The sequence below is a fragment of the Ursus arctos genome, unplaced genomic scaffold, assembly GCF_023065955.2.
Source record: "Ursus arctos isolate Adak ecotype North America unplaced genomic scaffold, UrsArc2.0 scaffold_16, whole genome shotgun sequence".
In the NCBI taxonomy this organism is placed as follows: domain Eukaryota; kingdom Metazoa; phylum Chordata; class Mammalia; order Carnivora; family Ursidae; genus Ursus; species Ursus arctos.
Window position 1 is genome coordinate 20,714,486 of NW_026622830.1, and position 23,455 is coordinate 20,737,940.

At 51.9% G+C, this 23,455-nt stretch overlaps 1 protein-coding gene across 1 annotated transcript in view; it reads left to right on the plus strand.

The window, feature by feature from the left end:
• Positions 1–3,031: 3,031 nt before the first annotated feature.
• The window catches only part of KIAA1755 (KIAA1755 ortholog), a 39,883-nt gene continuing 19,459 nt past the window's right edge, over positions 3,032–23,455 (plus strand). The window contains exons 1-4 of the mRNA XM_026503487.4: positions 3,032–3,233; positions 13,161–13,358; positions 17,311–18,652; positions 19,247–19,435. Of these exons, the coding sequence (XP_026359272.2) occupies positions 3,231–3,233; positions 13,161–13,358; positions 17,311–18,652; positions 19,247–19,435 (1,732 nt within the window). The 5' untranslated portion in view covers positions 3,032–3,230. The remainder of the gene's footprint in view (positions 3,234–13,160; positions 13,359–17,310; positions 18,653–19,246; positions 19,436–23,455) is intronic.

A 23,455-nucleotide genomic window follows, 5' to 3' on the forward strand; every position in this document is an offset into this window, starting at 1 on the left:
TCACCTCACTGGATTCTCACAAAAGTCTCACAAGGAGAGGACTAGAGCCTCTAAATTATGCTGAGGAAACTGTGGTACCCAAAGAGGAGGGATCTGTGCAAGGCGACCCAGCAGGTCGGTAGCAGAGACCCATTTCCACCATGCTTCCCTGCTTTCTCCACTCCACCATATGTAAGAGCAGCAATGGCTTTCGTTATTTCCCCAAATCTAGTGTAGCAAGTGAAGCATGATTCATTCAGTTAATCATTTGCCAAAGAGAGAGGAAATACATAGAACAGTCCTTGGAAAATCCTCTGGAAAGTCCCTGAGACATGAAGCAAATCCAATCCAATAGTTAAGCTTGGGTAGTTGGAGACTGATTTCACAACCGTTGGCCTCTTACATAAACAACATTGTTTTATGTGTCACATATTAATTCCACTGTGTACCAGACACAGCAAAGCATTTTACATTCATTGGCTTATTTAATCCCCACCACAGTCCCTTGAGGAAGTAAGTCATATGCCGTCTTACAAAGGATGGATTTGAGGTTCAGAAAGGTGAACCTGGGGGCGCCTGGGTGGCACAGCGGTTGAGCGTCTGCCTTCGGCTCAGGGCGTGATCCTGGAGTTCTGGGATCGAGCCCCACATCAGGCTCTTCCGCTATGGGCCTGCTTCTTCCTCTCCCACTCCCCCTGCTTGTGTTCCCTCTCTCGCTGGCTGTCTCTATCTCTGTCAAATAAATAAATAAAATCTTAAAAAAAAAAAAAAAAAAGAAAGGTGAACCTGCTTGAGGTCACACACAGTTTGGAGCCAAACCATACGAGGGTGTAGGTAAGTGTGTGTACATTTCGGGCTGCACGTGGAGTAGTTGTACCGTGTCGGTACAGAGTATATTTGGAAGAGCGTGGATGGGACTAAAGATACAAAGGATGTTGAGAGGCCCAAGGGATGGACTGTAATGGGCACCACTGTTTACAAGCTATTTCAGATCCATTCCTACCCTTCTTGCGTGAACCAATTTCCCTTTAGATGACCAACTAGTCCCAATATGTTCAGTGTTATGGGACCTTGGGCGCATGATCCAATTAGAATCTCTCATTTAATTCTAGAATCTCTTCGATTCTAGAAAAGAGTGACACATAGCTTGGGATTCATTCAGGTAGCATAGGAAGGTGGTTAATCACATAATTTCTGGAAACGGATAGCCTTGTGCAATTTCAGCCCCACCGTCAGTACCTATCCCACATTGGGTAAGCTACATGACCTCTCTGTGCTTTTTTTTTTTTTTTTTTTTTGGTCTGTAAAATAAGGACCATCATAGAAGCTACCTCATAACTGTTACATACTTAGAGAAGTACCTGCACACAGAAAGCTCTACTTTGGTGTGTTTTTCTGTCTTGATGTATTTTCATCAGTCTTCAAGGGTTTACCGTTCATTCCCACAAGGAGACCCCTGGAGCATCTCATTTGGTTCCCGTGCTTTCCAGAAGATGGGCCCCCAGTCTTCTCATTGATTCTGCAAGCTCCCAATACTCGGCTAATCTATTATTTCTCTGCTAAACTAACCCAAAGTCCATCTCTCTTGCCTGCCACCCCAGGACACGGGATGTCATGTCAGTTCTGTCTCACCATAAAACTGGGACTCTGGAGGCTCCAAGCTGGGATCCCCCCAATTCCCAGTGGAATTTTTCACCTGACGTCAACAAGTCTGTTCTCTCTCATTCATGTCTGGAGTAGTGATGCCAAAAGAGACTGCCCCTGCAAGTTGGAGACAAGCACAGCTTGCTTAATACATGCTGTCGAGGGATCTCTAGGCTGTGTCACATGGTGAAACTATTCGGGATTATTAGTCCCAAATTAACAATGAGCAAATGGGAGGTCCAGGGATATGAAGGGACTTGTTAAAAGTGACACAGCAAGATGGGATGGTTCCTAGCTCAGGTTCTCTCTGCTAAAAGACTGATTAACCCATATGGGGTGGGAGATGGGCTGTAAATAAGGCTTGGGCTTTGAACTTGAACCCTTAGTACTACACTTGCCCTTTTTCGGTTCTTCACTGATTCCCAGTTTCTTTAAGCTTAATGGTACCTCAGGGCCTTGTCCATGCTGTTCCTTCTGCCTGGAGCTCCCTTTCTTTCTTCTCTGTTTCACCCCTCCCCCACTCTTCACCTAATCCCTTCCCGTTTTTCAGATCAAGGCTTCTCTGTCCCTTCCTGGACCACCAGCTCCAAGCTGGTCCTCCTGTGTTTGTCCACGTTTGTCTGTTGCCTTAGCAAGCTAGCACGCTCAATTATGATTTGTTTCTGTTTATCTGTTTCTTGCCTCTCTTCCCCACTAGATCATTCATTCCCTGAGGCAGAGGCTCTGACTTCTGGCTCGTCCTTGGTACAATGTTTGGTCAATAAATGAACCCCAGAGTCATCCAGACAGAAATCATCTAGTTTCTAGTCTCCCTCCAAAACTGAGGAGCAATGGCTTGACCAAGGTCACAAAATTAGTCATTATCTGCCAGAAACAAGACCAGAACTCACGACCAGCCACCATCACCTCTAAGTCTTGAATTGGGCCATCTTGATGGTGGGCGGTGTGGGCTTCACAGGGCAGGACGTTGGGACAGAGGCCTGCTCTTCGCCACCAAGTCTAAGAAGCAGGTACTATCCCCATCAGCAGCATCAGTAGCATCATCCCCATTTTACAGATGAAGAAACTGAGGCTTAAGACACTTTGTGACTTGTCCGATCCCCCCACTGGGAAATGGACGAGGCGGAGACTCAAACCCAGGGCTGGGGCCAAAGCGGTGCGCGCCTAGCGGTGGGAGCGGAGCCTGGGCCGTCGGTGCAGCGGGGGCGGCTGGGCGGCAGGGCGGAGGGGAGCGGGCGCCCAGCAGCTCTCGGCGGCGGCGCGGCCCGGGCCGGGAGGGGGGCGCCTGCTTGTCCTCCCGCGCGGCGGGCGGGGCGCGGTCCGGGCGCCGCCACAAAGGGGCAGCCGTCGCGCCGCCCGGTCCCGCGCGGGGAGCAGCGCTCTGACCCGCCCCTGCGGCCGCCCGCGGCCCCCCGCTCGCCTCGCCGTGCCTCCAGTCTCGTCTCGCCGGCTCTGTCGGGCTCTGTCGGGCTCTCTCCGTGGGTCCCCGGCCTCCCCTACCCGGGGCAGCCGGCACCGCTCGCTCCAGTGCTAGGAGGGGGCCGCGCAGGACAGACCAACCTGCGGACCGACTGATCCGGCGCCCCAGAGAGGAGCAGCCCATCACCATGGTAACGCCTGCCAAGGCCTGGACCACCTTGCTCTGTCCCCTTTTGGTGGCGGTGTCCAGGGCGGACCCCCACCTTTTATGCTATGACCCTCTGTGTTAACTGCCCCCCAACCAGGATCCGGGGAAGATGGGGGTGGGGGTGCGGGGACCTCCCTCTGGCCATGTCGTCTTTCCTGTCTGGGCTCTGTCTCTCCAGGCGCCGAGTGGCTGGGTAAGATTGGATGACTGAACTTTGATGTCGCCCCATCTTTAGACTCCGGGCAGGAAAGTTAGATGTGCACCTAGTCCTGACGTGAGGTGGTCTTGTGGGGAACGGGGGGGGGGGGGGGGGGGGGGGGAGGTAGACTTAGGAGAGGGGGAAGAAGGAGGGTGATACCTCCATACTGTGACTTCCTTGGCCGGCCCCTCCATAAGGTTGAGATGCTGTGGGAAAGGTGTGTGTGTGTGTGTGTGTGTACGTGCCCGCGCCTGCCAGTACCTGGGCACACGGAAAGAAAGAAAAGTCTGTTTTCAGGGAATCACAGCCCAGCTCCGAACAGGTCCGGGAGCCCCAGGGCGCAGGGATTTGGAAAAGTGCTGTGAAGACAGGCCAAGGCTTTAACCCCTTGACAGATGGACCGTGTTGAATTTGGGTGGGTTTTCACTCGGTGCAGAAGAATTCTGTTTAGACGGGTATATACACATGCAGAGCTTATCAGCGCGTGTTCCCCTCGACTCCCACGGCTGAACACACGTGCCCTCTGACACACACACGGCTTAACCACCTGCCGTCCCTACTGCTAAAATATGGGCAGCCACCGGCATCCACACCACAAACATATTGCAAAACCAGGCTGCTAGGGTCACACACCAGCAGGACCGTGCACGACGCACATCGCTGCCCGAGCTGTTGAACAGAAATCTTCGTCAGCTCACGGTTCCTCACCTCTCACCACAGGCAAGGCGCGGTGCCCGGCGATTTACATGCAGGAGCTCAGGTAACTCACACCAGCCCTAAAAATAGACCTGCTGGTTTCTCCACCCGGCAGATGGGGACCCGAGGCTCTGGGAGCTTCAGTGGCTGCCCAAGGTCACCCAACCAGGAAGTGGGAGATAGGACAGCCAGAGTTCTGAACGCGCATTCAGCGGTCCTGGCCACCCAGAACCACATCTGCACCAAGCGGTGTTTGCTGAACCTTCCCTAGTTTTGGACCTAACTCAGTCATTACTTTTAGAATCCAGAAACTCCTTGCTGAACGCCAGACCCTCAGATCAAGAGTCAGGCCCTGGGTAGCTCCCCCCAAAAGGCTGAGCAACTCTTTCCTGAATAAGAATGATGGACAGACTTTTCTCCCACCTTTGTTACCTGCCCACCTCTCTGGCCTCACCTCGGTACTTCAGCCACTCTGACCTTGGTTCAGAGCCTCTTATCGTTCATGTTCCCTCCTGCCACAGGGCCTTTGCATATGCTGTTCCTGCTGGGGTGGCACCCCTTCACCTGAGGAATTCCTATCCGTCCTGTACATCTCCACCCAAGTATGACATCCTCAGGAAAGGCTTTCCCAATTTCCCTGACTCCCACTCCGGCATGCCATGTATCTTTCCTTCATGGCCCCATCACAGCTGTTCTTTTCCTGGGATGATTTGATTAAAGGCTACCCAGGGCTCTGGGGCAGTCCACTGTCAGAACATCTTATGACCAAGGGGCTTTGGGCTTATCCTGTTTCACATTCCCGAACTTTTAGTACTATCATAACAATTTTTGCATATTCACTTTCTGGATAAGGTATTATGAAGAAAGAACAAAATCAAAATTATTATTTGCTTAATATTTTTCTTTTAATCAGCTTACCTTATACACGTAAAGATATATTTAAATAAAACATTTTATATCACGACCATGAAAAATCAGTATCCATTGTCCTAAACACAAAGTAACTGTAAAAATGTGTACAACAAAGGCAAATTTGTGTTAGTAAATTCTGGCTCAATGAGGTTGGCTCTGGATGATTCCATGTGGGAGGACTGCTTTTTTTTTGTTAAAAGGAGTAATCACTGAATGTCTGAGATGTGTTTTAAGATATCCTGGCCCTGAACTGAGACTTTCTCTTTGGTGTTCTCAGAAGGACTAGATAAGAGTTGGGGTAACTTTCTGTGATTTCACGTAGAGTTCATGTCCTCCCCAACGCATCTTGCGAGTCACCTGACATCCTCTCCCACGCTTTGACAAACGCTGGTTGAATTCAATTCATTCACCATTGCCAAAGTACCCAAGGCACCTTCTGTGTGCCCGGCCCCATGTAAGGACCTGCATGTGAAAGAGTCAGCCCTGGTCCCGGCGCTGGGGGAACCTAGTGCCCACTTTTCGCTGAGATTTCCAGGCTGGGCGATGGGCGATGGGAGTCCCTCTCTTTGCCTGGAAGCATATGTGTGGTGAAAAGGGAAGAGATGCAGGTTGATCGGGGCTCTGAAGGGTGGGAAGGAGCTCGCCCAGTCCAGGGAGGGGCACAATGTGAGCTTAGGCAGCGCTTCTCAAAGTGGGCACCCACCATGGGTCCTGGGTGGGGAGACTTCAGATGAACGTTTTTATTTACAGTTTTTCATCTTAGTGAGTGGTAGGAAGTGATTTAAGCAGCAGGAACACAGGATGATAAATAAAAATCAATGGATTTAAGTTGGAAATGAGTTGACAAAAAGACAAATGTGAAGTGAATAATAATCAATATCAAGTCAAATAAATTAGGATGTATGAACAGCAAGAAAAACTCATGCATGGGGCACATGGGTGATTGGGAAGCCCTGGGCTGGAGTGTCAAGTGTGTCAGAAGAAGCAGGAAAGGTATGCTGGTGTGGACTGGTGGCCACTAGCGGCAGGCTGAGTCGCTAAGGCAGTGGGGAGCCACTCAAGATTGTGAGCAGCGGAAGGTCACAATCACGTCTCTGTGTCAAAAGGCCATTGTGGCCAGAGGAGAGCCCAGCCTGGGGAAGGGGCAGAAGAGCAGGTAGCGATATGCCATGTTCATACCCCAGCTCTGCCATTTCCTGGTGGTAGAGCCTTGGGCTCCGTGTCTTAAGCTGTAAAATGGGAATAAAAATACCCATCCCATAGACTTGTTGGGAAAGATGAAATAAAATAATGTTAATAAAATAATGCAAAGCGCTTAGGATAAAGCCTGATACAGAAGCTTGCTCAGGAAGAAGCTCTAGTTATAATTGCTTTTATCATTATGTGTTTTGGGTGGGTGACGGTGAGCCCCAGGGCAGGGGCAAAAGGGATAGGGAGAGAGAGGAACCAACACAAAAGTAAGCCCTGGACAGGTGAAGTGACTTGCTCAGGGTTGCACAGATGACACATGACAGAGCTGGACTCGAATGTGGGTCTTCTAACACCCACGTGGCTTCTCAGTTCACTGCATCGGGGCTGTTTTTCCAGTTTCTGAAAGGTTCTTATTTTTTTTTAATAAGGAGCCAGTTCTCCCTCCTGCCTCCACCCACACAAAAATAAAAAGGATTGAAAGCAGGAGAAGTTTTAGTTGGAGCAACAACTTCCTGGCAGCCAGGACAACAGAACACTGGTTTTAGAATCTCCAGCCTGGAGAAGTTCAAGAGGAAGGTCCCAGGTAGTTGAGCCTTGCGGCCACAAGCTGATATCCATTGGGCTGTATCTGGCTCACAGATGTGTTTGGTTTGGCTAACCTTTAAAATATTGGGAGGCTTTACTAAAATGTCAGCAGACCCAGCAGTGTGGGCGAAGGCAACCCTCGGCTGGAGCTGATGAGCTGGGGCATGTGTCCCAGGCCTCACTACTCCCTATTGCTTCCCTGATCCCGAGGCCGACTGGTAAGGGCCGCTCACCAAGGGGCTAGAGGGGTTATTTTCTCACACTTGGCCTCCTTCTGTCTTCCATGTCGCTTTTCAGTCCCCTGTGGGCCTTTGTGTCTGTGGCTGGTGGTTTGGATTCTTCTAGGGCTGAGTAGAGGGATGGATGAGACAGATCTTTTAAACTTTCCCATCAATTGAGGATTAACTGATTCCATTTAGAAACGATGTCCCAGATCCAAACCTTCCTGAACCTGATTATACCTTGAATTCTAGAACGGCCCTCCTGGAGGCACCTTTAGAGATAGATAGATTTGTCCCATTTTACAGATGGGGGAATTGAGGCCACGGTCACCCTGGGAGTCAAGGGTGGAATCTCAGCTTCCCTAGGCGTCCCTGCCACGGAGGAGAGCAGGGGAGGACGGCAGCCCCGGGACGTTGCCTACTCAGGTGTTCGAAGCCCTCTCTTCCCAGGCTAGGAGGCACTGGTGCTAAGTGGCGCTCAAAGCTTTGTCTGGTGGGGCAAATGGATGAATCTGGGCCTTTGAGAAGAGTTCAGCACGCATCTCAGAAAGCCCAGCTCGCAACATCTGGTGAGACCATTTGAAAAGGGAACAGCCCTTAAAAACACACACAATCGCACTTTTACTCCCCCCCTTGATTATAAAAGCTACACAGGCTGGTTACAGAACGGTCGGGAAATCCAGGAAACTATGAAGAAAATGAACACGGTGACTGACGAGGCCCCTGCCCCCCACGGTGCTCGGGGGTGACAGCAGTTAACACTTCATTCCCAGGCCTCTTGGCTTACGCACGTCTTTACGCAGTGGAGATCACGCTGTCTGGGAGTTTTTTCTTTTAGAAACTTCCAGTAGTCAGAAGAGTTGTTCCCTTTGGGGTGAGAGAGTTGCCTGGGGGGGGGCTTTTTAGGGGTGGTGGAAATCTTGTATGTTCATCTGGGTAGTGGTCACGGGGCAGAAGGGTAGAAACGCGCCCCCCCCCCGGCCCCCATGCCCAGAGGGGACCACTGGGGACAGACCCTTTTCTGTCAGCACCATAGCAGTTTCCTCGTGTCCATCCACAAGGCCCGTGAGCATCTGAGCACCGTCCAGGCGCCAGGCCTGCAGCGGGGTCCATGGGGCCCCTTGGGGGCTCCTTCTCTGCTGCTAGGGAGGGGCTGGAGGGCGGCAGACCGGCTGGGGGTGGTCTCGCCTTCTCCCTTTTCGGCTTTGTGCTGGAACAGTTAAAGGCCCAGCCTGGCTGCGCTGGCTGGGGAGGAATGGAAACACGTCGATTAAGTTTCACGGAAATCATTTTGAGGGGCCCGTGTCTGGCCAGTGGTGTTTGGGTTCCTGAGGGCCCAGGCTGGGCTGCCCGATTGGTTTTGAGTGGAGAGGGGCCAGCTTTCCTTCCTGCAGGCTCCTGGGCTCCTATGCTGTGTGCTTACCCGCTTCCTTGGACAGCTTATGAAGCCCTGGGGTTCAGGCCTGTAGCAGGTAACGCTCTGGCCAAGAGCTTGGAGTCCCATTAACTTGGAACATTCTTGTTTTTTACTGGCTGCCTCTTAAATCGTTCCAGTGTGCAGCCAGCGAGCCCATCTGTGAAAGCCGAAGGCATCCCATCTGTGAGCTTTAGTCTGCGAGAAGTAAACAGCTTGAAACACTGCAGGACAGGCGGCAGGGAAGGCCACCCTGAAGGCTGGTGGCTGCTGCTGGTCCCGAGGGGGGCAAGGCCCTGGCGAGCAGGGGAAGAGGGCGGGCCTTACTGGCCAAGACCGGGTTGGATCGTGGCTCTGTCTCTCTCCTGCTCTCTGCGAACTTGGACGAGGTCAGCTTCAGTTTCTTCATCTGCAGAGCGGGACGGTCCTCCTCTGCCCCAGGACCACCGTGGGGCTAAGCAAGAGAATGTGAGCGAGTACAGGGCCTGGTGCACAGCAGGCGCCTGGAAGCTCTTGTTATTCTTGGGGTGACAGCGGTAGGTTCAGGAAGGGGTCAGGAGGGGGACATGACTTCACACAGTGGTGGGGACTCTAACTTTGTGTGACAGGAGGAGTAAAAACAACAACAAAAAACAATCACAAAAAAGGCAGCAACACCTTTTCCTTTTCTCAGGACCCCTGCACCCATCATCTCCCTGCATCTGCAGAAGAATCCTCTGAGCAAGATAGGATAGGCTCTAGAATCCCCGTTTACAGATGGGGAAACTGAGGCACACGGAGGCAGAGATGGTTGAGGTTGCTGTTGCCCAGAGGTTGGCCTGCAGACCACAGTCGGGACACAGGCTGTCACAGACTGGAGCTAAATAACACAGAGTCATGTAGTGGGAGACTCAGGCCCTTTGAATCTCCCTCTGATATTCTGGGGACCCCCAGAGAAAATCCCCCTCTCACGATAAGATGTCTTTACCACCTTTCTAATGCGTGGCAAGCTTGCTTTGGAAGAAAGAAAGAGAAACTTGACGAGCCTTCAGGAGGTGACCACATGTCCTAGAACTTACTTTAGAAAATGTATTTGCTCTCATTGCTTGCTTTTTCTTAAAAAAAAAAAAAAGTTTATTTTTATAGAACCAGAACAGTAAAAATGAATAATAAGGGTGTACTTATTATATAGTTAGATATTGCATTATTTATAGAAATATATACTAATATAAGGTCTATCCTGTAGCTATAATAAGAAATACATATGATAAATATAAATATATTTATATAAAGACAATAATACCAAACCTGCCCAATGCATCGTTGAAGTTCCCTTCCCTTTATGCCAGTTGCTGCTGATTTTCCACGTAAAGTGCTGACGTAGTAACCATAGCAATGGCCACAAGCGTAGCAGTGACGGCTGTTCCTGAATGAGCACCTACTAAGTGTTAATTCTGTGCAGAGACCCTCCGTGTCTTACCTCATTTGGTCTTGCTCAACCGTTTAAGGCACGTGCAATGCCAAGCTCCAGCTTTCCCAGTAAGGAAATTGAGGCAGAGAGAGCTAAGCCCTCGCCAGGCCACATAAGCAGAAAGTTGCAAGAGCAGGGATTTGAACTCGGGCAGTCTGGCTGCGTTCTCATAACCAGTATGGTGGCATTGAGTCTCCGTTTAAAATGCAATTAAGTAAGTTTTTTAAAAGTGAGTGATTTGAAAAGCAAAACAAAACAAAACAGTGCTAATAGTACAAATGGTACTTGGATATGCAAAAATTCGTGAGGATGCCAGCGAACGATTAAATTTCCAAAACCGAAACGAAACAAACTTAGCCCAGCTCAACGTGCACACAAGGAAAGGCCCAGAGAGGGAAGGCGCCTGCTCAAGGGGGCACAGTGGTGTGGAACCCGGGAAATCGAGTGCCCCCTGACAGGCTGGGTGGAGTGGGGAGGGCTGCTGGCTTATCGACTTCGTGTGTCTGCGTGTTCACAGGTGTCAGCCGGGGTGCTCTAACTCTGTTCCCTCTGTTCCCTCTGCTGTCCTCAGGCTTGCGTGGGTGGGGGTAACTCTCGGGGTTTGGCCTTGCTTTGGAAGGGAAGAGCATTAGAAGAGGTGGCCAGGCCAGATGAGCCGTTCCCTGTTCTGCCAACTTGAAGGCGCCCCTCCCCCCACCCCTGACCTTGCCTGGTGCGCAATTGGAAAGTAGCCCTTCCTGGGCATGCGCACTTTTGACATCAAGAACCCGCGGTACATCATCCCCACTGCGTTTACGCCATGTCAGTGGTGAGACCCTCCTTCCTTCAGAATGGGGGCTGTAGACATACCTTCATTCCTTCTACACATAGTGATGGGGTCCTACCCTGTGCCCAGTGCTGTGTGGGTGCGGGGGCAGAGTGGTGACCCCGACATTGGTCCAATGACCCTGGGCTAGCGCCCCCTGTGTTACAGCCTCCTGGCACTGGACTCCTGCTGGGGTAAAGTGCCATATTCCTCCTCCTCAAAGCCGGTGTTTTATTTCCCTGTCTGAAGGGACCTCATTTGTAAAAATGACTTTCAGTCTCAAATAAGCTCCCTTTATGCTGGATTCTAGTTTATTCTCATCTTGCTTTACATCGCTCAGTGACAGATGGACCCAGAGCTTGCAAGCAGTCTGGGCCAACCAGAATGGCTTCCATTAGGCATTTTAAGAGTTGAAAATCATAACCCATGGGTTCTCTGGTTTTGTCCAAACTGTTTTACAGATGGAAAAACCCAGAGAGGGACGTTTCACTTGTCCTTCCACAGCACTTACTGAGCACCTGTTTTGGCCCAGGCCCCGTGCCAGGAACGGGAGACCCTTGGAGAGGAGGAGCCAATGCCTCCCGCTGTTTCAGGGCTGCTGAAACAAATGGTCCCAGACTTTGTAGCATAACAGCACCCAGTTACTATCTTGTAGTTCTATAGGTTGGAAGTCCAACGCAGGCCTCACTGGGCTCAAACCAAGGTGTTGGCCGGCTACACTCCTTTCGGGAGACTCTAGAGGAGAATCTGCTTGCCTTTTCCAGCAGCTCGGAGCAGCCCGCGTTCCTGGGCTCTTCCTCCATTTTCACAGCCAGCAACATGGCATCTCTCGGATCCTTCTTCCAATGTCCCATTTCCCGCCGACTCTCGCCTCTTCCGCATCCTCTCGCACTTTGGAGGCCTCTTGTGATTGCATGGGACCCACTGGATAATCCAGGCTACTCTCCCTGCTCAAGGCGGGCTGATTCGCCAAGCTTATTCCATCTTTGCCTTATGGGGAAACAGACAGACAGATTCTGGAGATTAGGAAACAGGCATCTTTGGGGGCGACTATTCTGCTTACCAGTCCTGTCCTCAGGGAGCCCAGAGTCTTTGAGGGAAACGGCAATCAGGGTGGGAGCCGCTGTGATAGGGGTGCTCTAGAAGCCCAGAGAGGGGATGCCTGGTGCAGGTGGTGTGGGGGAGGGAAGTCAGGGGAAATCCCATGGAACAGATGAGGGCTGGCCTGACTCTTGAAGAATGAGAAGGAGTTAGCCAGGTGGAGAAGGAGTGGAAGTGGAAGGCATCCCAGGGGGAAGGAACAGCACGTGCAGAGGCCTGGAGGTGAGCAAGAGAATGCATGCAGCGCTGTGGCCGAAGCATGAGAGAGGCAGAAGGACTGTGGGTTGAGGCCAATGCCAAGATCACAGGGGACCTGAATGCTTTCCTGAAGGCAGTGCAGATACTTCTGCATTTAAGAAAGATCACCATGGGTCCCTGGTCCAGCATGGTCAGAGGTGAGGCAGCCTAGAGGTTGGATGGCAATAAGGAAGGGATTCAGGGGAAGAGACAGAGGCCTGGGCCAGGGGAGGGACAGGGGAGCAGAGCAGAGCTGGTGGGGGAGCTGCCGGAGGGGAGAAGAGTGGTGCACGTGGCTGAGGGTTGTGTGTGAGCAGAGGAGGCAAGAGGAGGGGTGGGAGGATGAGCCGATTTCTGGCCTGCGAGTCTGACTGGACTGTGGGGCCATCACTGAGGTAGGGACATCGGGGAGGGGTGGGTTTAGGGACGTATTGAGTTGGGTTTGACGTGTTGATGAGCTGTGCCTTGTGGACGTCTAGGGGAGGCGTTCAAGGAGCAGCTCATTCTGGGAGTCTGGATCTGTGAGCTCACATGTCAATTATATTAATTTATATCAATCAGTTATTGCTGTGTAACAAACCAACCGAAACTTGGTGTTAAATAAAACAGCAATTACTTATTATCGCTCACGCACCTGTATGTCGATGCGTGTGGACATTGCCTGCAGGTCGGGCTTCACTGATGCCTCAGCTTCACGCTGCAGGTCTGCAGGTCTGTCAGATGGTGGGATTTGGGGATGCTGACCTCCCTGTTCCCTCTGGCCCTGACCTGAATGCCCCCTCATTCCTCCAGGAGGGGGATGACATTGAGCAAAAACTGCAGGAGGTGAGGGAATGAGGATGTCTTGAAGAAGAGTGTTCTAGACAGAAGGAGCTGCCAGTGCAAAGGCCCTGAGGTGGGATGGTGCCCAGTGTGTTTGAGGAACAGGAAAGAAGGCCAATATGGCTGGAGGAGATGAACAGGGGTAGGGGTAGCAGAGGAAGTCAGCAAGTTAGCAGTGGCCTTAGTCATATGGGGCCTGGAAGGTCATGGGAAGTGGCCACTACGTTTATTATTACTGCTATGATCACTTTTCATACTCTCCTCTTATCCCCCACAGGACCCCCCATCCCTGGACGCAGCCATCCAGCACGCCCTGGCAGGCCTCTATCCCCCTTTTGAAGCCACGGCGCCCACCATCCTGGGGCAGGTGTTCCGTCTGCTGGATTCTGACTTTCAGGGGGATGGGCTGAGATTCCTCCTGGATTTCCTTATTCCTGCCAAGCGCCTGTGTGAGCAAGTGCGTGAAGCAGCCTGTGTAAGTTGGAAGGGACAGCGGGGCTGGGGGACAAGCTCTCCGGGATCCAGGGGGCTGGAGGTGAGCAGAGAAGGAAGTGGGCTGGTGCGCATCTTGTCTCAGAGCAAGAACTAAGTATGTGGGATGGTTCTCCAGGTACCATTGCTCGCCCAAAGGGAGATGTCAGCCCCCTAGGGGAGCAGGAAGCTCTCTTGGCCCTTTGCTCTCTGATATCTAGGAGTCAATCACGTTTATCTGTTCACCAGCAGGAAAGTAAATCCTGGATAAAAGGCGCCCTTGTGGGATGCCCCTGGGAGCCTGCCCCGGGGCTGGTATTGTGGGCATCACCAGGCTGCCTTGGCTGAAGTGGGTCCTCTTTGGGGAAATAGCGGAGAATATTCCAGATCTTTCCTGGAGCCCTTGAGGACTCAGGACTCACTTTTGTCCCAGGAGACCTCTATGAACCCAGATTTCAGGGAGGCCTCTTTAAGGCAAAGTGGAACGAAAGGGTTTTAGGTCGGTCTCCTTGGCTGCAAATGACAGATCTTTACTCAAGGTGATCTGGCCTCAGTCCTGAGTTGATACAACAATCAAACCCCTAGGGGTTTCTGTCTCTCGTCTCTGCTTCTCCTTGCTTGCCAACATCCTTCTTACAGTTAGATGTCCCCACAAGACTGGGATCAATTCCCGTCCTGGAGAGGAGAAAGAACTCTTCCCCATCAACTGCAGATTAAAAAGTTGCCAGGAAAGGTCCTGATTGGCCAGGTTTGGACTCGATGTCCATCTCTGGACCAATCACTGCAGCCAGAGAAACGGGATAGCGGGGCTGGCCAGGCTTGCATCATACGCCTACATCTCTGGTCAGAGGTGGTGACTGTTCCGAGGGTGGGGACAGGCCTTTGGAGACCAAACCCTCAGATGCCCATTGCAGGAACTTGCCCACACCCTTCCCGCGGTTGCCAACTGCCCCCGCTCTGCTGTTAACGCCCATCCCCCCCGCGGCCCCAGGCTCAGGCATCACTGAGAGCTTCGTAGGTCCCGCTGGCTTATGTACATCAGGGACGCGATGCACCGGGAGCAAAAAATAAGAGTGGGGACTGTGCACATCATTTCAGTGGTAGCAAAAAATTGAATAATGGCAGCTAAAAGCTCAGGTCTCAGAGCTAGAACTAGAGATGGTTGGAACTGGAAGGAGACTGAGATGCTTCGTTTCACGTGCTCGGTGTGGCTCCTGGCTCGCAGGAACAGCGGCACACACAGTCATTGTTATTGCAGGAGAAGGAAGATGCTCGCCCAGCACCTGCTGCCAACTCCCACTTCACCCTGACACTACTTCATGCAAATCCTGCCCCTCCCGACTCTTCCCCACGACAAGCTCTACAACTCCCCGCTTCCCTCTTTTGGCCGTTAAAACTGCATTTGCACGGTCTCCTTCCCCATTTCTTCCAGGAACAAGGGTCACAACCTTTTAAGTTCTCTATTTTTAATTATAGGTGATTTTAATTGTAATTATAGGTGAATTCATACCACCTCCGAGCGGGGGGTGGCAGGAGTGAGGTGCCCCAGGTTCAAAGCCAGTGTCCGTCACTATGGGGCTGGGGGATCGCCCTCCGAGCTTCTGTTTCCTTAATGGGAAAGTGAGAACGTTGATAACACGGTACCTACCTCCCAGAAATGATACACACAGCCTGGCACAGAGCCTGGCATGCAGTAAGTGCCTAGTAGCCGTTGGCTGTTGCTATTCCTTCTTTCTCCCCTGGAAATAACAATGTGCCGGCCTCAAAGCCGGCCCTGACAATGGCCAGCACCTGGGGCAGCCAGCGCCCTCCGATGAAGTCCAGTGGGGGTCCATTGTGAAGGCGTAGGCACAAGTCCCGTTTATGATGCTTTCAGTTGTGTGACCAGGAGCAGCTCTTTCACCCCTCCGAGCCTCAGTTGTCCTCATCTGTAAAGTGGGGACCATGATGCCTAACCTCTCTGCCCCACCAAGTGATGGTGAGGTTCAAATAAGTTGATCATAACTGTCATGTCTATGGTGCGTTGCAGTTTGCACAATAACTGCTGGATTGTTCTGCCCCGTTCAATGAGAAAGTGAGGGAAAGCACGTTGTCAACAGCAGAGCACTCCGTCAAAGTCAGACTTGAGGGGTTTACGGATATGAAGGCTCCCAGTGAAATCTACAGCGTCACGGACGGGAGCTGGTTTACCCACTCGGGGCATAAGGGGGGGTCAGTTTTTATTCTGGCCCCGATTTTTTTTTTTAAAGATTTTATTTATTTATCTGACAGAGACAGAGACAGCCAGTGAGAGAGGGAACAGAAGCAGGGGGAGTGGGAGAGGAAGAAGCAGGCTCATAGCGGAGGAGCCTGATGTGGGGCTCGATCCCAGAACGCCGGGATCACACCCTGAGCCGAAGGCAGACGCTTAACCGCTGTGCCACCCAGGCGCCCCCCACCTTTTTTTTTTTAAAAGATTTTATATTCTGGCCCCAATTAATCAACCCAGGAAGGACCTGCTTCTTTAGTGGGAACTTTCGTGTCATTCTCTGGAGCCCTTCCAGATACACGCCCGAATTAGCTAAGATTATCCAGGTTTTGCTCCATCCACAGGACTCTTTTTCGAAAGCCAGGGAGAGAGAGAGAGAGACCTGTTTGTCAGTCTGGGGGGGCTGTTCCTTCTATTGTTGCCACATGGTGTTGCTGTGGGACGTGGGTCCCACACAGCCCAGTGGAGCGGCTCCAGCAAGAGAGGTCAGTGTCCAGGACACCTGGGTGGCTCAGTCGCTGAAGTGTCTGCCTCCAGCTCAGGTCATGATCCTGGGGTCGCGGGATCAAGCCCCGCATCGGGCTCTTTGCTCAGCAAGGAGTCTACTTCTCTCTGCCCCTCCCCCTGCTTGTACTCTCACTCTCTCTCTCTGGAAATAAGTAGGTAGAATCTTTGGGGAAAAAAAAAAGAGAGAGAGAGAGAGATCAGTGTCCAAGCCGCTCCAGGACCCCCTGCTGTGTCCACCTGTACAGAGAATTGCTGGCACCTCCTATTTAAAAAAATAATAATAATTTTTGCCTCATCTGCTATGTCCTTACTCAGTAAAGGAAAATAAATAAATAAGTAAATCATAAACAAATAAATAATAAACATTCAAGCCCAGAATAGTGGAATGGTTTTTTTTTTCCAAGATCATCCAGCAAGGTAGTGGCGGGGTCAGATTTCCTGGCTTTTCACTCAGTATTGTTTCTACTTCACCCACTCTGTAATCTCTCTGCTTCAAAATTAGAGAATGGTGTAAATGCAGTAATTGCCTTGCTTATGTTTTAATGGAAAATTCCCACAATTTTTCAAAGGGTAAATGTCAAAGGGAGAGGAAATTAATATTTATTGAACACGCACTTAGAGTATGCCAGCCATTGCGTTGTGGGTTTTTTTTTTTTACATGTATATAAAATGTCACTTAATCCTCATACCAACCCAATTGTATGATACATATGATTATTCCTATTTGCAGATGGGAAAATTGCAGATAGGGCTTGAAGCAATTGGCACAAATCAGCGATTCAGACCTTGGAACCCATGTCTCTTCCTGGCTCTAAAATGACGGGCTCAGACTCGATCTGGGTTGAGAGAAGTTTTGGGTGGACGGGGAGAAGGGACCGTGACCCAAGCAAGACGATCCTCGTGGGAAAGGCACGCACTCAGTAGCGCCTGCCACTCAGAGCTTTTTTGGGCAAGTAGGCTAGCAAACATTTGTAAGGTCAAGGTCAGGACTAGGGTGAGGCAGGAGAGGAATTTGCTCTAGGGGTGGTGTGACTTGCAGACCCTGAGATGGGGCCCCTTTCGCTGCATCCTGAGGCACCTCTCTTGCCTCCCCTCCCCCTCCCCGACCTGCTCCAGATTCCATCTGGGAGAGGGAAGTAAGCAGACCCTCGGGTAGGGCCTTTCAGGGCGGGATTCTCTGACGTCACCCTTCTGTCCGCAGGCCCCGTACTCACACTGCCTTTTCCTGCACGAGGGCTGGCCTCTGTGCCTGCGGGGTGAGGTCGTGGTGCACCTGGCCCCCCTCAGCCCCCTCTCACTGCGCCAAGGGGACTTCTACCTGCAGGTCGAGCCCCAGGAGGAGCAGTCTGTCTGCATCACGATCAAGTGCCTCTCCTTGGACCTCCGCACGGTGGACACAAAGCCTGTCCCCGTGTCGTCCTACCCTATACTTTTCACCCCAACGTGGCTGGAGGCCATCAATAGCGACTTTGAGGGAAGCCCCTTACACGACTGCCTGGTCGCTTCGGAAGATGGAATTGCCTCTGTGCCCTGGACCAAGATCACCAGCCCGGAGTTTGTGGATGACAGACCCCAAGCTGTGAATGAAGCCTCCCTGCCCTGGGGGTCCCTTCAGTTAGAGGCCCTCGATTTGAGTCGCCCTCCGGAGCCGCACCAGCCCAGGTCCCCAGGCAGCCAGGTGCTGCTTGCCCGGAGCTTGGCCAAGGGCAAGGGCAGGACATACGGGAACAAGTACCCAGGACTCATCAAGGTGGAGCCAGCCAGGTCTGCGGGGGTGGCCTTTGGGATGGACCATGTGGCCAGCCAGGATTTGGAGGGAGACTATGTGGCCCTCCTGGAGAGCAGAGGAAGATCTCCCATTAGGGAAGTGGAGATATCCAGTGGCTGTCCTTTGGGGACACTGGAGGAACTATCCAGAACTAAGGAAGTCCCTTTCTCTCAAACGCCACCTCTCTCAGGGACCAGTGGGGGACCTTCCTTGAAAAAACGGGCTTGTGAGAAGCCAGCAAGCTCAGAAGAGGAGCCCTGCATTTTGGGCTTGAGGAGAATGGTCAACCATAAAGTTGACTCACCCACCCACGACTCCGAACACCAGCCCCAGGAGCCCTACCTCACCGTCCTTGAGAAGCCACTGCCCTGTGCCTCTGGCCTCGTGGCAGGTGGTTCAGAGAAGCCAGCTTCCTCCAAGATGCAGGGACTTCTGGGAAACCCAGAAAATACGGTGCAGCCCAGGACTGAACCAAAGCAAGCATCCTCCCTGCACCTGTGCCCAGCTTCCCCTCCTGAAGCTCCGGCCCCTGAAACCAAGATGGAAGAGAGACCCAAACTGGGACATGGGAAACCTCCCAAACCTGGGACTGGCCCCAGTCAGAACACCTCCTCTTCCAGATCCCCCACTCCTGGGCTCAGATTCTCCTTCTTGAAAGGGCAAAGGCAAGCCCCGGGGCCTCCAGAGAAAGCCTCATTCCAGCACGACGGGCCCTGGAAAGTCTTGTGTTCGCTCTATTCTCCTAAACCCCGCCGAGCCAAGTGCTTGGGGAAAGGTAAGGCGTGCACTTGCTCAGCTGGACAGGGGACTATTCTCTGGACATGACCAGGTGACAAGGAGGCACAGGTTGCCAGGGACAGACACACCCCCCCCCCCCCCCGAAACTGGCTCAGTCTCAGGGCTTTAGTGCACAGGTGGCATGTCAGAGGCTTGAAGTCTCGGGGATCTGGAACCGAGCTGTATTGAGCCGGCCCAGGTCCACACCCAGCTCGGTCCCACACCGGCTGGCTGACCTTGGTCAAGGACTCCTCGGTGCTGTGCGGGTCTCACTTGCCTCACACCGTTGTTTTGAGGTTCAAAGACACACCAGAAGTAAGGAGCCTAGGGGCACCTGGCTGGCTCAGTTGGAAGAGCGTGTGACTCTTGATCTCAGGGTTGTGGGTTTGAGCCCCATGTTGGGTGTAGAGATTTCCAAATAAATAAATAAACTTAAAAAAAAAAAGTAAGGAACTTAGCATAACACCTGCCACGTGATAGGAGATGAATAGCTGTAAGCTGTTATTATCAGTCAGAAGGTGCCAGAAAAGACATTTCCTCCGGGGAAACCCATATTCTCCTTAATACCCTTTTCTTTGTTGTTCTTCCCCAGCTGGAACAACTCAGACCAAAACATTTGGCCCAGACGCTGACTCAGGCCCACTGACCGGGGAAAAGGCTGGCTTCCCAGAAGGCCCTCCTGAAAGAAGCCCCACTCTCGACGAGGAGGCCCCAGGCCCTGAGCCCAGGATGGGGGCTCTGAGTGTGGAGATCTTCAAGTCAAGGATAGCATGCCTGCCAGGTCCTCAGGGATCACGGGGCAGCTGGAGGTGGAGGGGAGGGTGACAGGGTGGGGGTGGGGGTGGGGGGAGTCTCTGAGCATCTTGATGCTGGTGGGTGTGGAGGAGACAGAGAAGGTCCCGGAGGCTTGTGTTCTGGACCAGGCCTCCCTGGGACTCAGGCTCTTCATCTTTCCAGCGAAGAAGTTGGATTATATGAAAGCAATTTCTAGATATCCATCCATCCATCCATCCATCCATCCATCCATCCATCCATCCTACTTTGCAGTGAGGCAGCCAGGGTGGGTGTCTTAGGTCAGTTCCCTAGAAGCAGGGCCTAAGACAGGGATCCTTGGGAAAGTGGCCGGTTGAAGGTTGCTCTCAGGAGAAGGGAAGTGAGGGAAGCAGGACGGGGCAGGGGACGAGCTGAGCAAGGCTGTGGCCTGACCCCATGAGGGTCTGGAGCATGAATTACACTGTGGGGCTGGTTCCATTTGCAGGTGTAGGAGGCTGGTCTTTTGTACGCTTGGGTCTGTGGGTCATCACCCCAGGCTGATCCTGGGATGGGGATGCAGGGTGAGCCTGTGATCCGGTTCAGTTGAGGGCAATTCTCCAGAGAAAGGGACATTCGCGAGCTAATACAGCCAACAGCCAAGAGCCTCTGGGGGATGGGTAGCTAGCCCGAAGGGAGCGGAGTGGGGTGTTATCAGCCTCTAACAGAGAGGGTGTCATCACTTCTGTTGACTATTTATTCATCTTGGCAATAAATATGTCTTTAATACCTGCTTGTGTACAGCCAGGCCCTGGGCTTAGCACTGAGGATTCAGCGGGGAACAAGTCTGATGTGTGCTCTGCTCTCAAGAAGTCTATATTCTCATAGTAGAGAAAATTCAGCAGGTTATTACAATCCAGTGTAAACCAATGGCAACCGCGGAGGGCAGACGAGTGCCCTGGCCCAGGCTGGGGCTGGAGGAGAGGTCAGGGAGGAAGGAGCAAGCAATAGAAAGCTCAGTCCTAGCCGCCTGGGTGGCTCGGAAGGTTGGGCATCTGCCTTCTGCTCAGGTCATGATCTCCAGTCCTGGGATCGAGCCCCACGTTGGACTCCCAGCTCAGTGGAGACCCTGCTTCTCCCTCTTGCTCTGCCCCTCCCCCTGCTTGTGCTCTGTCTCTCTCTCAAATGAATAAATAAAATCTTAAAAAAAAAAAAAAGAAAGAAATCTCAGTCCTAGAGCATGATTAGGTGTGATCCAGGTGAAGGCAGAGGGGAACAGTGTTCCAGACAGAGGGAACAGGATGTGCAAATGTCTAGAGGCAAGAGAGACCACAGTGCTTTCTTCGACTCCCTGTCTTGAAATTCTATTTTACTTCCTAGACTTTGGCATCTCCACAGGGCCCTGGACATGACTCTGTCTTTTTGAAGCTCCTAGGCGTCATTGGCCGTTCTCTTCTGGGTCATCTTTGTTGAAACTCATGCTGTTTTTGCCCATATTAATTGTACACAAAGGGCCTCACAATCCTTTCGGGCTGCCATGTTCTAAACGCTCAGATTTTGTCCATCAAAAGGCCCTGTTCTGGGAGGCAGGAGACCATTCTAATTTCGGTTTTATCGGCTTCCTGTGTGACCTCAGGGGAGTCACTTGCCCTCTCTGAGCCTTGGGCTCCTCCTTGTGTAAGAGGAAAGGAAGCAGATAGGGCTTGGCTCACCACTGTCACTCTTTCCACAATGACTCTTACTATGATTTTTTGGACTTGCAACATGCGCTCGTGGGTCCTGGGCACCTGGAGCAGTGTCTGGTGCCTTTTCTTTTTTTGAAAAAAGATTTTATTTATTTGACAGAGATAAAGACAGCCAGCGAGAGAGGGAACACAAGCAGGGGGAGTGGGAGAGGAAGAAGCAGGCTCATAGCGGAGGAACCTGATGTGGGGCTCGATCCCAGAACGCCGGGATCACGCCCTGGGCCGAAGGCAGACGCTTAATGACTGTGCCACCCAGGCACCCCGTCTGGTGCCTTTTCTGAGTGAAGGAATATTCTCCATGTTGACGCTCCTTCCATTTCCTCCCTTGACCGCCTCATCTTCAGCGATCTTGTCCTCATCACCCCCTCCCAGCTTCTCCCGCCATGGCCACCCCCAGAATTACATTACCCTGCCCCTCTTCCTTGCTCACCCACCAGCCCAATTTTAATAATCTTTCAATCCCCCAGACCCTCAACGCATTGGTCCAACCACCTTCCCTTCATCCTTCCCACCCTTCATCCTGTCCTTCTTTCTTCCCAGCTCTGCTCCTGCTCGCCTGCTCAGAGACATCCTTCCGGAGAGATTCTCCTCTCTTGGACCATTCCCACCAGCATAAGACATGCTGGCATCTTGCCCATCTGTCTTCACACCTTTTTCTGACTGCCTGAAGCCAGGAAAGGTGTTTGGCTTTTAAGGATCACATGATTAGATTAGATATGATTAGATTAGATTAGATTAGATTAGATTAGATTAGACCACCTGCATAATCCAGGCTAATCTTCCAGCTAGAGGTCCTGCTTTAATGACATCTGCAAAGTCCCTTTGCCAGGTAAGCTGGCATACTCACAGGCTCTAGATTAGGATGTGGGCATCTTTGGAACCATCACTCTGCGTACCACAGGCACCAAGCCTTTGGAGAGGGCTTCTCAGGATTTGCATGGAAAAACCCCGAATGCAGAAGAAACTGAACAGGGCCCCAGGGGTTGAAGTCTCTCCCTGAGCTCTTGGTTGCTCTGCACATATCTTTGAAATCCTTTTTGTCTTTAAAATTTCTATCCATTTTGTATTCTACTTAAGAATACATTGATATTTGTTTCAGTATTTTAAAAAATGCTCTAAATGGCTTGCCAGTTATATGGCTTACCATTTCCCCCCAGACTGGGAGTGAATAATGCTGCAGAAAGGTGCAACCGTTTTTTGGTGGCTTTTGGTACTCCCCACATCCCGACTTGCTGTCCCTATTTCCACCGGAGACTTGGAGCCCGATGTGCACAGCGCAGCTCTGAGCCAGGGCTCCAGGCATTAATATTCCTGGCTCCAGCTGTCAGATGAGGGAGGCATCGGGGGAGAAGGGACCTCCCAGCTGAAGGCAAATCAGGTGGACAGCTGCCCATCACTCCAGTGGACTCAGCCAGCATCTGCGTGCTCAGCTAGCTCTGGCTGTGGGCAAGCCCTGTTCCAGTGGTGCTGGGTGGGGAACCAGACACACAAGCTGATAGCCATGTCCCAGTGTGGGATGTTCTGAATACCAGGAGCCTCTGCCACTCAGAGTGTGGTCTGGGGACCAATTCTATTGGTATCACCTTGGGGAGAGATGCAGACTTTCAGGCCGGATTAGCATCAGAATCTGCATTCTAGCAGGATCCTCAGGCGCATGGAGGTTTGAGAGGCAAGATTGTAATAATCCATGCATTCATCAGCCACAGACATCGGTTACCTGTTCCAATTCTGTGCTGAGTGCTGGGATACAATGAATTTGAGCCAGGTTACACTGGAGCCCTCAGTCTTGCAGGATGGAATAAAGGCCTACATTTGCTGTAGGGGGCTGGGGTGAGAGAAGGACTTCTATAGAGGGCAGGGAGGAGGTCTTCCTGGAGGAGGTGGCATCTAAACCAGGCTTGGAAAGATGAAGAGGGTTTCACCAGACAGAAATAGGAGGGGAGGGAATCCCTGGCAGAAGAAATAGCATGAACAAAGGTGGGGAGGTGAGAAAGGATCGGGCTAGTTTAGGCAACAACAGATGACCCACCCTGGCTGGGCCATAGGTGACAAGGGGTGACACAGTATATGAGCTGTAGATGTCCATCTTATCTTCACACGTGAATGTGTCCACATTTCCTTTTGTCACAGGGACACAAGTCATATTGGATTAGGGCCCACCCCCATGACCTCATTTTAACTGAATCACCTCTTTAAAGACCCTATCTCTAAATCCAGTTACAATCTGAGTTCCCCCAGGGATTAGGACTTCAACAAATGAAGGGGGTGGGAGGCGTGGGGAGGGCTCCTAACACAAAGTGAATGAA